The sequence below is a fragment of the Schistocerca americana genome, chromosome 4 (genome assembly GCF_021461395.2).
Source record: "Schistocerca americana isolate TAMUIC-IGC-003095 chromosome 4, iqSchAmer2.1, whole genome shotgun sequence".
NCBI lineage: Eukaryota > Metazoa > Arthropoda > Insecta > Orthoptera > Acrididae > Schistocerca > Schistocerca americana.
In genome coordinates this window covers 822,776,079-822,792,131 of record NC_060122.1, presented here as the reverse complement: position 1 = coordinate 822,792,131, position 16,053 = coordinate 822,776,079, and the positions used below count along the sequence as shown (strand labels likewise).

The 16,053-nt window shown below is 46.5% G+C and overlaps 1 protein-coding gene across 1 annotated transcript in view; it reads right to left on the bottom strand.

The window, feature by feature from the left end:
- The window catches only part of LOC124613832 (titin homolog), a 1,109,199-nt gene that overhangs the window by 742,200 nt on the left and 350,946 nt on the right, over window positions 1–16,053 (bottom strand). The window contains exon 15 of the mRNA XM_047142555.1: window positions 9,489–9,736. Within this exon, the coding sequence (XP_046998511.1) occupies window positions 9,489–9,736 (248 nt within the window). The remainder of the gene's footprint in view (window positions 1–9,488; window positions 9,737–16,053) is intronic.

Genomic DNA, 16,053 nt, shown 5'->3' with positions numbered 1-16,053 from the left:
ATTAAAGCCCACACCGAGGCATACCGACAATCTTTCTTTCCGCGAACAATACGAGACTAGGAATAGAAGGGAAAACCGATAGAGGTACTCAAGGTACTCTCCACCACACACCGTCAGTGGCTTGCGGAGATATAGATTTCTCTGACTACACTCGGAAGTTAATGAATGTCAACGATAGATACTGAATACAGAATAATTACAGTTCTCTATTTGGTATTACTGATAAAGACATTAGGCTTGCGAGCTAGAGCAAAATAAATAGAGCGTATGAGAATAGTTTTATATTCAAACAATGTTCTGCAATGGACCACAGTTACTTAATTTCAGTTGCCTCTGGCGAAACATAATTACAAAAGGATTAATATTTCTCCTCGATTGTGATCAAAAGAAGAAGATAATAATACCTACTTTATATTCATTACAATCCAGAGGTCATTTTTCTGGGTTTAAGTCAATGCTTTGACCCAAACAGAACACTAGCAGCCAGACGTTTCACTGTTGTGCCTGTTATTACTGGTTGATGATCTGTCTGTAGACAGTGTCAGCTGGTAGCCACCCGTCATTCTGGGGAGGCTGACTGCGTTGTAGCTGGGGGCAGAACTGGCTGTGGGCAGGCCGTCAACCTCTTCAGAGTCGCTGACGGTCATTGTGTCCAGTACCAAATTGTGTCACAGCAAGTCGAGCACAGAAGTGGTTCTCATAAATCACTGCACCGAAATGTCCTATAACAGGAACATTAGTCCTATACTGATCTAAACATTTGCCACGGGCGTTTCTTTACGTCTGACTCAACTGCTCTCATGCTTCGTTTCACCAAGTGAACTATTTGGTAATAATCTTTGTTGCTGTTCTACAACGCCCTGCGAGCGGTGTAAGGCGCTGCAGTCATGGACTGCCGGCCGAAGTGGCCGTGCGGTTAAAGGCGCTGCAGTCTGGAACCGCAAGACCGCTACGGTCGCAGGTTCGAATCCTGCCTCGGGCATGGATGTTTGTGATGTCCTTAGGTTAGTTAGGTTTAACTAGTTCTAAGTTCTAGGGGACTAATGACCTCAGCAGTTGAGTCCCACAGTGCTCAGAGCCATTTGAACCATTTTTAGTCATGGACTGTGCGCCTAGTCCTGGCGGAGGTTCGAGTCCTCCCTCGGTCATGGGTGTTTGTGTTTGTTCTTAGGATAATTGAGGTTAAGTAGTGTGTAAGCTTAGGGACTGATGACCTTAGCAGTTAAGTCCCATAAGATAAAAAAAACAACGCCCTGTTTCCGCATAGTAAAAGACACACCCTTACTGCTAAACTATCTCTCTGATGGGATTCCTGTGTTATGTTGATTTGTACTCAGTTTCTACGATATCTGAGAGCCTATGTTCTGTAGAGTTGCCAATTTGCCATCTGCTTTCGATATTTTCCATTGTCCTGCTAGCTGGTTTTTTTTGTGGTTTTAGGGCGCACAACTACAGTGGTCATTAGCGCCCACTGCTAGCTGGTGTGCAGCAGGTGTTGTTTCACTCTCGGACCTGCCTCTACGGGTTGTCCCAGAAATGTCGCGAGAGACTTCGAGGTGTTGTAGAGGGAGTCTTGAGCAACAAATCGAGGATCGGAGCCCGTGGCCGGAAACGTCAGCCAACTCCAGTACAGCGCGTCGAAGCTACAGACGCTGGCGAGTGCCGCTAGACCACTGTTTCGGCAGCGAACGTTACTTTTTACGCTGACGGGCCGTAAGCAGAACGTCTCACGATGCTGTCTGCTATTCATTGGTCGAGACTGATTCCCACGATCGTCTGCGGAGACCGTGGAGCCAGCTGCTGCGTAGAAACACTTTGTCTCCTACGAATGTGATGCTCTGTTGCTTCGGTGGATGACGGCTTCAGATGCGGGTTTCCATCCGCAGCACATTTTTCTCCTGTGCACCGAGAAAACAATGGAGATTTTAAAGGGTTCTAGCAGAAAAATGTACTCTGCGTATGGAAACCCGTGCCCGAAGCCGTCATCCACCGAAGAAACAGAGCACAGTATTCGTAGGAGACAAGGCATTTCTACGCAGGAGCTAGATCCGTCTTCTAAACCGGCGATAGTGGGCGTCAGTTACGATGACTCAATAAGAAACAACATTGCGAGGCATTTCGCCTACGGTCAGTCAGAGTACAATCGTTTGCTGCCGAAGGGGTGGTTTAGTGGCAGGCACGGGCGCCTGGATGGCGATTCCTGATATAGGTTCCTATCCTCGATTTGTTCCTCAAGACACCCTCTACAACTTCAGTAAGTTCGTCAGGACATTGCCGGGACACCCTGTACATCACCGCGCGGGGTGACCCTGCGGTATAAGGCGCCTTGCCACGGTTCGCGCGGCTCGCCCCGTCGGAGGTTCGAATCCACCTTTGGGCATAGGTGTGTGTGTGTTGTCGTTAGTTTAAGCTACATTAAGTAGTGTGTAAGCCTAGGGACCGATGACCTCACCAGATTGGTCCCATAGAACTTACCACAAATTTCCAAATTTTTTACCCTGTATAATGGTCTCCCTTAAGGTGCCCACAGTTTCATATTCCAGCGAGGTACGCCAGCTTTGTGTGGTACTGACCAGTGGTTCTGTGCCTTTATCTGTCTCTGGCTCAAGGCGACAGAGGTCCTTCCTAGCCGAAACGTTAGACATACCAGATTTTTCTTTTACATTTTGTTACGCCCTAAAGTCAAAGCGCCGGCACGCCGGTCGGGAACGACAGAGAAGAGATGGCTGTAAGAAGACGTCTGCCAATCGCACAATGACCGACCCCTCTCCAGGACGACAACGCCACAAAAGGGGCCTCTATGTGAAGAGGACATAAGGCCTACTGCTTTCGCATCAAAAGCGTTGTCCAAAGCTCGGTGTAACTATTCACAAATTGAGAAAGAGGCTTTGGCTATTGTGTATGGTGTCACCAAATTCCACCACTATTTGTATAGCAGAAGATTCTACTTAGTAGCGGATTACAAGCCATTGCAGTCTTTGTTTCATCCGATTAAACCAGTTCCTGTACGTACTGACCAACAATTGCAATGATGGGCTTTGTTTTTGTCTCAATAGCAGTACGAGATTGTGTATCGTGAAGCAGCTGAACATGGTAATGCGGATACACTTTCACGTCTTCCGGTTCGCCGTGATACAGAATTTGACGCTTCTGCTGCATCTTGTTGTCACATCGATGCTCAGAATTCTGAATGGCTTCAGTCTTTTCCGCTCAACTATAGGAAAATTGGACAGGCCACGGAAGCTGATTCAGATTTGAACATTTTGCTGAAATACATTTCGCACATCTCGGCTCAGCTGCGCGTGGCCCGTGTTCGTGCCATTTCTTATTTTACGTCTTGTTTTTACCGTACGCGTGTCACTGAGTTGCTGCCTTGCCTGCCCGTGAGCGGCAGCAGCAGCGCTTTTCGATATAGGCCCTGCCGTATTATCTTTGCTGGACTGCTATTACTTCCCGGTCGTCGTGTGTTGGGAGTTAGTTGGGGACCTGGCAGTGTCTGAGTTGGCACGCGGCGCAAGTTCAGTCGGGGCGCGGCAGCAGTGAGGTCCGGACCGCCATGACTCGCCCGACGGTTGCCGACACACATGATTGGAGTGGCGACGACTTTGGTTGGTCGTCGGTCGGTCGTTTTGCCGGACGACGTGTATTTGGCCGGCGATCGCTTATGGGTTGGCTGTGTGTGCCGACGCGTGACTCGTCCCTGTTACTGCACAGTCACTGCCGTTAGCATCGTCTAGTTCTTCGTGCAAGTGTTCGTGAAACTGTGTGTAGTTTGTGTGATTTTGACTGACAAGTTATTTTAAATGTTGTCGGCGTACTGGCTCTGACCAGTCGGTCGGTTGGCGTGGAGCAGTGAGGAATTCTCGGCGGGGCGTAGTTTGGCCGGGGACCGCTGTCGGCCTCTACGCGGTGTCGGAGAGTGTGGCGCTGTTCCCATTGCTACGACGTCCGTGGCTCACCGACCCCGGACACGAAAGTTGAGTTTTGATTTAACCTACCAGCAAGTCAAGACTGTTCACATGGTGCCGTTTGGAGTTCGTTGTCGGCTGTTGGCATGTTCCCGCGAGCAACAACGTGGTTTCAAAGGTGGAAAATTCTAGCCACCCTCCGGTGGAGTTTCACTGTATTTGGTTAATTGAAGTGCACCAGCCGAATCTTTTGCCTTGTGGCCGTTAACGTCCCAGTTACCTGCCCTGGCCGTTGACTTAAATTTCAGGCAGTGTAGTTTCATCGTGTTGTGGCTGTCCAGCACGGTGTGTGGTTTGACAGCTCTGTGTATGATTGGTTGTGGGCGCCAATATCTTCTTCGTTGTTGCGTTGAACTCCCTGTTGTGCCCTGGTCGGGTAAAGTGAAAGTTATCTTGTCGGTTGGTCCGCTGAGTTTCGTTCGGTTGGGTTGTCGTCGGATCGTGAATGGTTGGCCCGACTGCCTGCCTCACTTAAGCGAGCGTTAGTGTTCGAATTACAGGCCGACCCTCGATCATGTGTGTACTGCCTTATGTTTTTTTTTTAATTTGTTGTTGTTGGTACTTGTATAGCTTCTAGCCGATTTTGTGTTTTAAATTAGAGTTGTTTTACTCTTAAGGCCTTCAGTCCAAGTTTATAGTACTGTTTCACGTAAGCCCTTTGGCAGTTAATTTTTTTTAAATTTATAAGTCTTCGGTCTTCAGCCGATTTGAATTTAACTTGTTTACCTTAACCTATTGAATTTTTAAGTCTTCGTCCTTTAGCCGGTTTGAGTTTCAGCTGTTTCTTCTTAAAGCCTTCAGCCTAAATTAAAGAACTGTTTCACGTAAGAACTTTGGTATTTAAAAAAATTAATGTTCTGGAATTTTAAGTGTTCGGCCTTCAGCCGATTTGAATTTAACTTGTTTACTTCAGCCTAACTAAAGAACTGTTTTAAGATGAGGCTTGCCTTTAAATTTGTGATTGTGCTTGCGTTTTAAGTCATTGCCCTGCAGCCGTTTTTAAATTAAAGTGGCTTTCAGGCGGTAATTAAGTCCCAAAGATTAAAACTGTGTGCTTAAAAGAGTTTTTTGGGCTCTTGTAATGTTTGATCAAATAATAAAGTTGTATTTTCGGGTGTAACTGACAGCCCCTTATTTTGGCCCCTTTCCACTATTTATTGTATCTGCCCTGTCCTGCGGGTTAAACAGGGCGTCTCATTGCCCTCGCTCATTGCATTTCATAAAGACTGTGTAGTGGACCGATACTTTACACGATGATGATGTTTCGTTTGTTGGGAGCCCAACTGCGCGGTTATCAGCGCCCGTACAAATTCCCAACCTTTGCTCCGTCCAGTCTCGCCGCTTTTCAGGAATGATGATGAAACGATGAGGACAACACAAACACCCAGTCATCTCGAGGCAGGAGAAAATCCCTGATCACGCCGGTAATCGAACCCGGGACCCCGTGCTCGGGAAGTGAGAACGCGACCGCGAGACCACGAGCTGCGGACGATACTTTGTACATCGGCATAGCCTCGCTAATCAGCAAGGTGTGATTCTTATTCAGAATGACAGTAGGCAGCCACGTGTGTTGATTCCCAAAGCTGCGCAAAAAGAAGTGTTGCAGTTACTTCACCGAGGACGTAAGTGCCGCGCGCGGCGGGTCGCACACAGTCGGACAGTAGCTTCAAGGCCAGTGACTTGTATAGCAGCATAGAAAATGGTTACTTCGCTTGTACTTTCTATGTAGCAGCGACTTGTGATTGTTTATACTAAAGAAGATTCGTCATTTTGTATGTCATCCTTTACTTGCGACACATCTGTATGATGACAAAGTTAAGTGTCGTAATCTTTTCATGTTGTAATGAAACTCATTCTACATCTACATCTATATCCATACTCCGCAAGCCACCTGACGGTGTGTGAATACCTGTATCGATTCTCCCTTCTATTCCAGTCTCGTATTGTTCGTGGAAAGAAAGATTGTCGGTAGGGCTCTGTGTGGGCTCTAATCTCTCTGATTTTATCCTCATGGTCTCTTTGCGACACATACGTAGGTCGGAGCAATATACTGCTTGACTCCTCGGTGAAGGTATGTTCTCGAAACTTCAACAAAAGCCCGTACCGAGTTACTGAGCGTCTCTCCTGCAGAGTCTTCCACTGGAGTTTATCTATCATCTCCGTAACGCTTTCGCGACTACTAAATGATCGTCTAACGAAGCGCGCTGCTCTCCGTTTGATCTTCTCTACCTCTTCTATCAACCCTATCTGGTACGGATCCCACACTGCTGGGTAGTATTCAATCAGTGGGCGAACAAGCGTACTGTAACCTACTTCCTTTGTTTTCGGATTGCATTCCCTTAGGATTCTTCCAATGAATCTCAGACTGGCATCTGCTTTACCGATGATTAATTTTATATGGTCATTCCATTTTAAATCACTCCTAATGCCTACTCCCAGATAATTTATGGAACTGCTTCCAGTTGCTGACCTGCTATATTGTAGCTAAATGATAAGGGATTTTTCTATCTACGTATTCGCAGCACATTACACTTGTCTTCATTGAGATTCAATTGTCATTCCCTGCACCATGCGTCAATTCGTTGCATATCCTCCTGCATTTCCATTGTTACAACCTCTCGATGTGCCACAGCATCATCTGCAAAAAGCCTCAGTGAACTTCCGATGTTATCCACAAGGTCATTTATGTATATTGTGAATAGCAACTGCCCTACGACACTCCCCTGCGGCACACCTGAAATCACTCTTACTTCGGAAGACTTCTCTCCATTGAGAATGACATGCTGCGTTCTGTTATCTAGGAGCTCTTCAATCCAATCACACAATTGGTCTGATAGTCCATATGGTCTTAGTTTGTTCATTAAACGACTGTGGGGAACTGTATCAAACACCTTGCGGAAGTCAAGAATGACGGCAGCTACCTGGGAACCCGTGCCTATGGCCCTCTGAGTCTCGTGGACGAACAGCGCGAGATGGGTTTCACACGATCGTCTTTTTCGAAACCCATGCTGATTCCTACAGAGTAGATTTCTAGTCTCTAGAAAAGTCATTATACTCGAACATAATACGTGTTCCAAAATTCTACAACTGGTCGATGTTGGAGATATAGGTATATAATTCTGCACGTCTTGTAATGTCTCTTGCAGCGGTCTCTCCGCGATATTTTCAGAAAATTTATAAATTATATAACTCAGTACATATCTCGAAATATCTCTTCTTATCTTACCGATTCCTAAACTTTAACATACGATGATTATCAATGCAAAGTAGTTTCAAGCCCTATTATTCCTTGGAGCGTTTATTTACTCCATGGAATATCTTCTCTGCTATCTACACTCCTGGAAATGGAAAAAAGAACACATTGACACCGGTGTGTCAGACCCACCATACTTGCTCCGGACACTGCGAGAGGGCTGTACAAGCAATGATCACACGCACGGCACAGCAGACACACCAGGAACCGCGGTGTTGGCCGTCGAATGGCGCTAGCTGCGCAGCATTTGTGCACCGCCGCCGTCAGTGTCAGCCAGTTTGCCGTGGCATACGGAGCTCCATCGCAGTCTTTAACACTGGTAGCATGCCGCGACAGCGTGGACGTGAACCGTATGTGCAGTTGACGGACTTTGAGCGAGGGCGTATAGTGGGCATGCGGGAGGCCGGGTGGACGTACCGCCGAATTGCTCAACACGTGGAGCGTGAGGTCTCCACAGTACATCGATGTTGTCGCCAGTGGTCGGCGGAAGGTGCACGTGCCCGTCGACCTGGTACCGGACCGCAGCGACGCACGGATGCACGCCAAGACCGTAGGATCCTACGCAGTGCCGTAGGGGACCGCACCGCCACTTCCCAGCAAATTAGGGACACTGTTGCTCCTGGGGTATCGGCGAGGACCATTCGCAACCGTCTCCATGAAGCTGGGCTACGGTCCCGCACACCGTTAGGCCGTCTTCCGCTCACGCCCCAACATCGTGCAGCCCGCCTCCAGTGGTGTCGCGACAGGCGTGAATGGAGGGACGAATGGAGACGTGTCGTCTTCAGCGATGAGAGTCGCTTCTGCCTTGGTGCCAATGATGGTCGTATGCGTGTTTGGCGCCGTGCAGGTGAGCGCCACAATCAGGACTGCATACGACCGAGGCACACAGGGCCAACACCCGGCATCATGGTGTGGGGAGCGATCTCCTACACTGGCCGTACACCACTGGTGATCGTCGAGGGGACACTGAATAGTGCACGGTACATCCAAACCGTCATCGAACCCATCGTTCTACCATTCCTAGACCGGCAAGGGAACTTGCTGTTCCAACAGGACAATGCACATCCGCATGTATCCCGTGCCACCCAACGTGCTCTAGAAGGTGTAAGTCAACTACCCTGGCCAGCAAGATCTCCGGATCTGTCCCCCATTGAGCATGTTTGGGACTGGATGAAGCGTCGTCTCACGCGGTCTGCACGTCCAGCACGAACGCTGGTCCAACTGAGGCGCCAGGTGGAAATGGCATGGCAAGCCGTTCCACAGGACTACATCCAGCATCTCTACGATCGTCTCCATGGGAGAATAGCAGCCTGCATTGCTGCGAAAGGTGGATATACACTGTACTAGTGCCGACATTGTGCATGCTCTGTTGCCTGTGTCTATGTGCCTGCGGTTCTGTCAGTGTGATCATGTGATGTATCTGACCCCAGGAATGTGTCAATAAAGTTTCCCCTTCCTGGGACAATGAATTCACGGCGTTCTTATTTCAATTTCCAGGAGTGTATGTTTTCTCTTATGAAAAGAATGAAGGAGATCTTGCGGATTAGCCGTGAAAGAACGAAGATGTATATGTATGTATTGTTGAGCTAGTCGCCATCTTGATGAGATTCTGTATGAGAAGGAATTTAATACATGAACTAAACTAAAGTAAGTGTGTTCACGTATTATTTAACTGATTATTATTGACAGTGTCTGCTTACTACGCTGTGTTGCACGGGATCAGTGGGGAACGTCTGATTTACACTGGACGAACCTGCCGTTTTGTATGCTCAAGATATCCAGTTATTTCAAATAAATAGGCTAACACGGTCTTACCAGCAGATCTCCGGTCTTCCCCACGTGATCACCGAAAGATAATAATTGTATACAAATGTTTCCAGGAGATCGACTGACAATTTTCGTCGCACCGAGACTTCGAAATTGCTTCACTGCCTTATGGAATTTAAGTTAAGCTCAATTTAATCAGGATAGAACAGTATTGAACTGTGTGAATGTGATAAGCCTGCTTTGCGAATGAAAATTCCTCAATATACGTATGCTTTTTTTTGCCATCCTGATCAGTGAAGCTAAATCAGGACGGTGTGAGAAAGTTTTTAAATTTTAGATCACACAAAAAAAATATTAAAATCTGTTCGACGTCCCTTCTTGAAAACGGGGGTGACCTGTGCCCTACGATTTGTTTGAATGTTGTGTAGCTATCCGAGAAAGCAGGTTTGCTAGACGCCTAGGCTGGCTTTAACAGATCTGGCGGGCCGGCGCTGACTGACCTCTTGAGCTTGGAGTCGGCCTCGAGCAGGCTGGGGTCGTGAACGACCTGCAGGCGGGCGAACGTGGAGACGCGGCCGACGCTGTTGGCGGCGTCGCACATGTAGCGGCCGGCGTCCGCCTCCGCGGCGGCGCGCAGCACCAGCCGGCAGCGGCCGCCCTCCTGCTGGAGCGTCAGCCGAGGCGGGTCCTCCTCCAGCTCGCCGCCGTCGCGGTACCAGCGCACTTCGGGCGCCGGCTCTCCCCGCACCTGCGCAGCCCGCAGCAGAGGCAAGCTGAGTTACAAACATGGAGAGAGCGGAGGCAGAAGTCTCAACAACCTACGGTCAAGTCAGAACAGTGTGCGATTTGCAGGGGGGGATGGGGGGGATTTCCCCCTCTCTGCATCAGACCATCCCCTCCTCTGGTTTTAGTTTATGCATCCCAACCTGGGATGTTTGTTTTCCACGCACTGGAGTAAAACTTTACATATAATTTAAATTTGTGGAGCCGAACACTGAAAGTTTTAAATACAGTCTTACTATTAGTACTATTAATATGTTTGCTTATTAATTTTGAAAAAGTGTTATCTAGTAGTTATTGTTGTTGTCTTCAGTCTAGAGACTGATTTGATGCAGCTCTCCATGCATGGAGTAGTTAAGCATTTCAAAACGTTTAGAACTAAATCATCATTAACATGTTTTCATTGTTGCTTTCGTCTAAGGTGCGTCATCCGTTTACTTGCGAGCTTGTATCATGATGGACGAGTGTACAACGGTTTCCAATACAACTTGTTTAGTAATATATATACGTTTGTCCTTTGAGGGAGTTGCTTGCGATTATTTTTTCGACATTATTGAATGAGAAAGTGGGACAGGTGAATGCATTTTCAGCACACTGTTAGCAGCTCTTGAAAAATGTGGCATTACAAATGATGAACTAAAAAACCACCTTGTACGTGTCGCAACAGATAGTGGCTCAACAATGCTTGCACCTTACAAAGGCGTAGCCGCTCTACAGCGTAGTCATTTACATGAGGATTTAACTGTCGTTCATTGTATGAACCACAAAATGAAATTAGCTGTCCACGATGTTATGAATGATGTAGCAGATGTATACCATATAAAGGTTTATTTTTAGATTCCTTATATTCTGTGTTTTCTCGAAGTCCCAAAAATCAGACTACTACAAAGTGTTTCACAAGAATTATCCTCGCAGCTATTAAAACTAGGCCATATTTTTCGCGTACGTTGGGTTGCTTCCTCATTTAATGCTTTTCGAGCTTTTCTTGAAAGTCACAGTTCTCTTGTCCATCTCTTTGAACAACTGAGACATAATGGTTCCTGATCAACTCAGGAGAGATCTAAATTTGAAGGTTTACTAAAACATCTCACAAAGTGGCTTTTCTGATAGTGCATACGCGTGAGTAGTGAGTTGGGTTGCTTCCTCATTTAACGCTTTTCGAGCTTTTCTTGAAAGTCACAGTTCTCTTGTCCATCTCTTTGAACAACTGAGACATAATGGTTCCTGATCAACTCAGGAGAGATCTAAATTTGAAGGTTTACTAAAACATCTCACAAAGTGGCTTTTCTGATAGTGCATACGCGTGAGTAGTGAGTTTCGGCATTAACATCTATTTATAAATAACTGTTTATCCATGGGTAACGCCACGGTCCAAGCTGGTAACATATATAATTATACTAACCCCCTAATACATCCCCCTCCCCCCCCCCCCCCCCCCACTGGTAAAAGCACAAATCGCACACTGACTCAGAAGCAAAGGGATCAACACCGACAGTGCAAAAGGAAGTATACTGCAGGACGCAGAAGAGGGTGCGGCGCGGCATGTTACTTTTTTACCGCCCTGCCAATGTCCAGCAGTGTCTATTTGTCTCGGCAGAAATTTTTATCTTGTATCCGCATCCAGTGACGCCTAAGGTGACGATGTCACGACGCTCGGTCAGTACCGTTGGATCTTACGAGAACTGATCGGACGGAGTTCAGTATAATTTAAAGTTTAGTTAGGATTGGATTTTAATTGGGATGGCGTTTATAGCTGAAACAACCAACTTTTGGTTGTAGCGCTTCTTTTCGTCTCCAGTTTACTTCATCTGTTACAACCGCTCAAAAAAACAGGTTTATGAAATAACCGATTTTCTGTTTCTGTATTGCTATTATATCCAGCAATAATGGTAGACTTCGATGAAAGACTTAAAAGTTGTAATGAAGGTAAAGCAGTGGGTAATCTCTATATGAGTTCGAGGCTGTTGCAGGAATCGGTTTCAGTGTCGCAATAAAAGATGGCGACGTTGAAGGAAACGGGCGCGGCGACGACGGTAGCAAAACGTCACAAGTTGATGACTTTCCTGCAGCGTCACTTTTGGGTGGTATCAGTTTTTCACCATGAGCAACCACGACATCAATAATTTAATTTTAGTATGTCCATCCCTGTGAATGGAGGTCTGAGGGACTTCGGCCGTTCACTTATGTACAGAAAGCTGGCTAAAGCCTGAAATAAGTTCTCCAGAAATTTTTACGAAGTCTCAGACGGTGTTCAGGAAAGATGGATAACGCAGAATTGCTGGTGGAGTGTTTGTGTGTGTCAGTAGTGGTCTATCTTGTAGTGAAGTCGAAGTAGATGCTCCGTGCGAATTGGTATGGGTGGAGGTTATACTTAACAGTCGGACTAAGTTAATAATTGGCTCCTGCTACCGGCCCCCAGACTCCGATGAAATAGTTGCTGAACAGTTCAGAGAAAATTTGAGTCTCGTAACAAATAAATACCCCACTCATACGGCTATAGTTGGTGGGGACTTCAACCTTCCCTCGATATGTTGGCAAAAATACTTGTTCAAAACCGGTGCTAGGCAGAAAACATCTTCCGAGATTGTCCTAAATGCTTTCTCCGAAAATTATTTAAGTAGTTAGTCCACGAACCCACGCGAATTGTAAATGATTGCGAAAACACACTTGACCTCTTAGCCACAAACAATCCAGAGCTAATAGAGAGCATCATGACTGATACAGGGATTAGTGATCACAAGGTCGTTGTAGCTAGGCTCAATACCGTTTCTTCCAAATCCACCAGAAACAAACGCAAAATAATTTTATTTAAAAAACCGGATAAAGTGTCACTAGAAGCCTTCCTAAGAGACAATCTCCATTCCTTCCGAACTGACTATGCAAATGTAGACTAGATGTGTCTCAAATTCAAAGATATAGTAGCAACAGCAATTCAGAGATTCATACCTCATAAACTGGTAAGAGATGGAACTGATCCCCCATGGTACACAAAACAGGTCCGAACGCTGTTGCAGAGGCAACGGAAAAAGCATGCAAAGTTCAGAAGAACGCGAAATCCCGAAGATTGGCTAAAATTTACAGACGCGCGAAATTTGGCACGGACTTCAATGCGAGATGCCTTTAATAGGTTCCACAACGAAACATTGTCTCGAAATTTGGTAGAAAATCCGAAGAAATTCTGGTCGTATGTAAAGCGGCAAGACGCAGTCAATACCTTCGCTGCGCAGTGCCGATGGTACTGTTACCGACGACTGTGCCGCTAAAGCGGAGTTATTGAACCCAGTTTTCCGACATTCCTTCACCAGGGAAGATGAATGGGATATTCCAAAATTTGAAACACGAACAGCTGCTAGCATGAGTTTCTTAGAAGTAGATACCTTAGGGGTTGCGAAGCAACTCAAATCGCTTGATACGGGCAATTCTTCAGGTACAGATTGTATACCGATTAGGTTCCTTTCAGATTACGCTGATACAATAGCTCCCCACTTAGCACTCATATACAACCGCTCGCTCACCGATAGATCTGTACCTACAGATTGGAAAATTGCGCAGGTCGCACCAGTGTTTAAGAAGGGTAGTAGGAGTAATCCATCTAACTACAGACCTATAGCATTGACGTCGGTTTGCAGTAGGGTTTTGGAGCATATACTGTATTCAAACATAATGAATCCCCTCGAAGGGAACGATCTGTTGATACGTAATCAGCATGGTTCCAGAAAACATCGTCCTTGTGCACGAAGTAATGGCCGCTATCGACAGGGGATCTCAAGTTGATTCCGTATTTCTAGATTTCCGGAAAGCTTTTAACACCGTTCCTCACAAGCGACTTCTAATCAAGCTGCGGGCCTATGGGTATCGTCTCAGTTGTGCGACTGGATTCGTGATTTCCTGTCAGGAAGGTCGCAGTTCGTAGTAATAGACGGAAAATTATCGAGTAAAACTGAAGTGATATCAGGTGTTCCCCAGGGAAGCGTTTTGGGACCTCTGCTGTTCCTGATCTATATAAATGACCTGGGTGACAATCTAAGCAGTTCTCTTAGGTTGTTCGCAGATGATGCTGTAATTTACCGGATAGTAAGGTCATCCGAAGAACAGTATCAGTTGCAAAGCGATTTAGAAAAGATTGCTGTATGGTGTGGCAGGTGGCAGTTGACGCTAAATAACGAAAAGTGTGAGGTGATCCACATGAGTTCCAAAAGAAATCCGTTGGAATTTGATTACTCGATAAATAGTACAATTCTCAAAGCTGTCAATTCAACTAAGTACCTGGGTGTTAAAATTACGAACAACTTCAGTTGGAAAGACCACATAGATAATACTGTGGGGAAGGCGAGCCAAAGATTGCGTTTCATTGGCAGAACACTTAGAAGATGCAACAAGTCCACTAAAGAGACAGCTTACACTACACTCGTTCGTCCTCTGTTAGAATATTGCTGCGCGGTGTGGGATCCTTACCAGGTGGGATTGACGGAGGACATCGAAAGGGTGCAAAAAAGGGCAGCTCGTTTTGTATTATCACGTAATAGGGGAGAGAGTGGGGCAGATATGACACGCGAGTTGGGATGGAAGTCATTAAAGCAAAGACGTTTTTCGTCGCGGCGAGATCTATTTACGAAATTTCAGTCACCAACTTTCTCTTTCGAATGCGAAAATATTTTGTTGAGCCCAGCCTACATAGGTAGGAATGATCATCAAAATAAAATAAGAGAAATCAGAGCTCGAACAGAAAGGTTTAGGTGTTCGATTTTCCCGCGCGCTTTTCGGGAGTGGAATGGTAGAGAGATAGTATGATTGAGGTTCGATGAACCCTGTGCCAAGCACTTAAATGTGAATTGCAGAGTAATCATGTAGATGTAGATGTAGATGTAGAAAGGGATCAACACCGACAGAGCAAAAGGTATTATACTGCAGGACGCAGGAGAGAGGACCGATAGGGGAAAACAGAACACTGAAGGCCTCTACGAGAGGAAAGAACAGCCTGCTGACGTCACAAAAGGACAAATGGGGATCAATTTGGAACACGTAGGTGAATCAGTATTACAGTCACTATTTTAAAGAGCTTCGGAATGTTTGCAGTCAAACATCAAACATGAAGGGGAAGTAATATAACATTCCTCTGCGCTTTTCAAAGTAAATGAGGGAAGTGACAACCTAAAGCTTATTCAAGGTAGTTTGTACACTACTGGCCATTAAAATTGCTGCCCCACGAAGATGACGTGCTACAGACTCGAAATTTAACCGACAGGAAGAAGTTGCTGTGATATGCAAATGATTAGCTTTTCAGAGCATTCACACAAAGCTGGCGGCGATGGCGACACCTAAAACGTGCTGACATGAGGAAAGTTTCCAACCGATTTCTCATACACAAACAGCAGTTGACCGGCATTGCCTGGTGAAACGTTGTTGTGATGCCTCGTGTAAGGAGGAGAAATGCGTACCATCACGTTTCCGACTTTGATAAAGGTCGGATTGTAGCCTATCGCGATTGCGGTTTATCGTATCGCGACATTGCTGCTCGCGTTGGTCGAGATCCAATGACTGTTAGCAGAATATGGAATCGGTGGGTTCAGGAGCGTAATGCGGAACGCCGTGCTGGATCCCAACGGCCTCGTATCACTAGCAGTCGAGATGACAGGCATCTTATCCGCATGGCTGTAACGGATCGTGCAGCCACGTCTCGATTCCTGAGTCAACAGATGGGAACGTTTACAAGACAACAACCGTCTGCACGAACAGTTCGACGTTTGCAGCAGCATGGACTATCAGCTCGGAGATCACGGCTGCGGTTACCCTTGACGCTGCATCACTGACAGGAGCGCCTGCGATGGTGTACTCAACGACTAACCTGGGTGCACGAATGGCAAAACGTCATTTTTTCGGATAAATCCAGGTTCTGTTTACAGCATCTTGATGGTCGCATCCGTGTTTTGCGACATCGCGGTGATCGCACATTGGAAGCGTGTATTCGTCATCGCCATACTGGCTTATCACCCGGCGTGATGGTATGGGGTGCCATTGGTTACACGTCTCGGTCACGTCTTGTCCGCATTGACGGCACTTCGAGCAGTGCACTTTACATTTCAGATGTGTTACGACCCGTGTCTCTACCCTACATTCGATCCCTGCGAAACCGTTCATTTCAGCAGGATAATGCACGGCCGCATGTTACAGGTCCTGTACGGGCTTTTCTGGATACAGGAAGTGTTCGACCGCTGCCCTGGCCAGCACATTCTCCAGATCTCTCATCAACTGAAAACGTCTGGTCAATGGTGGCCGAGCAACTGC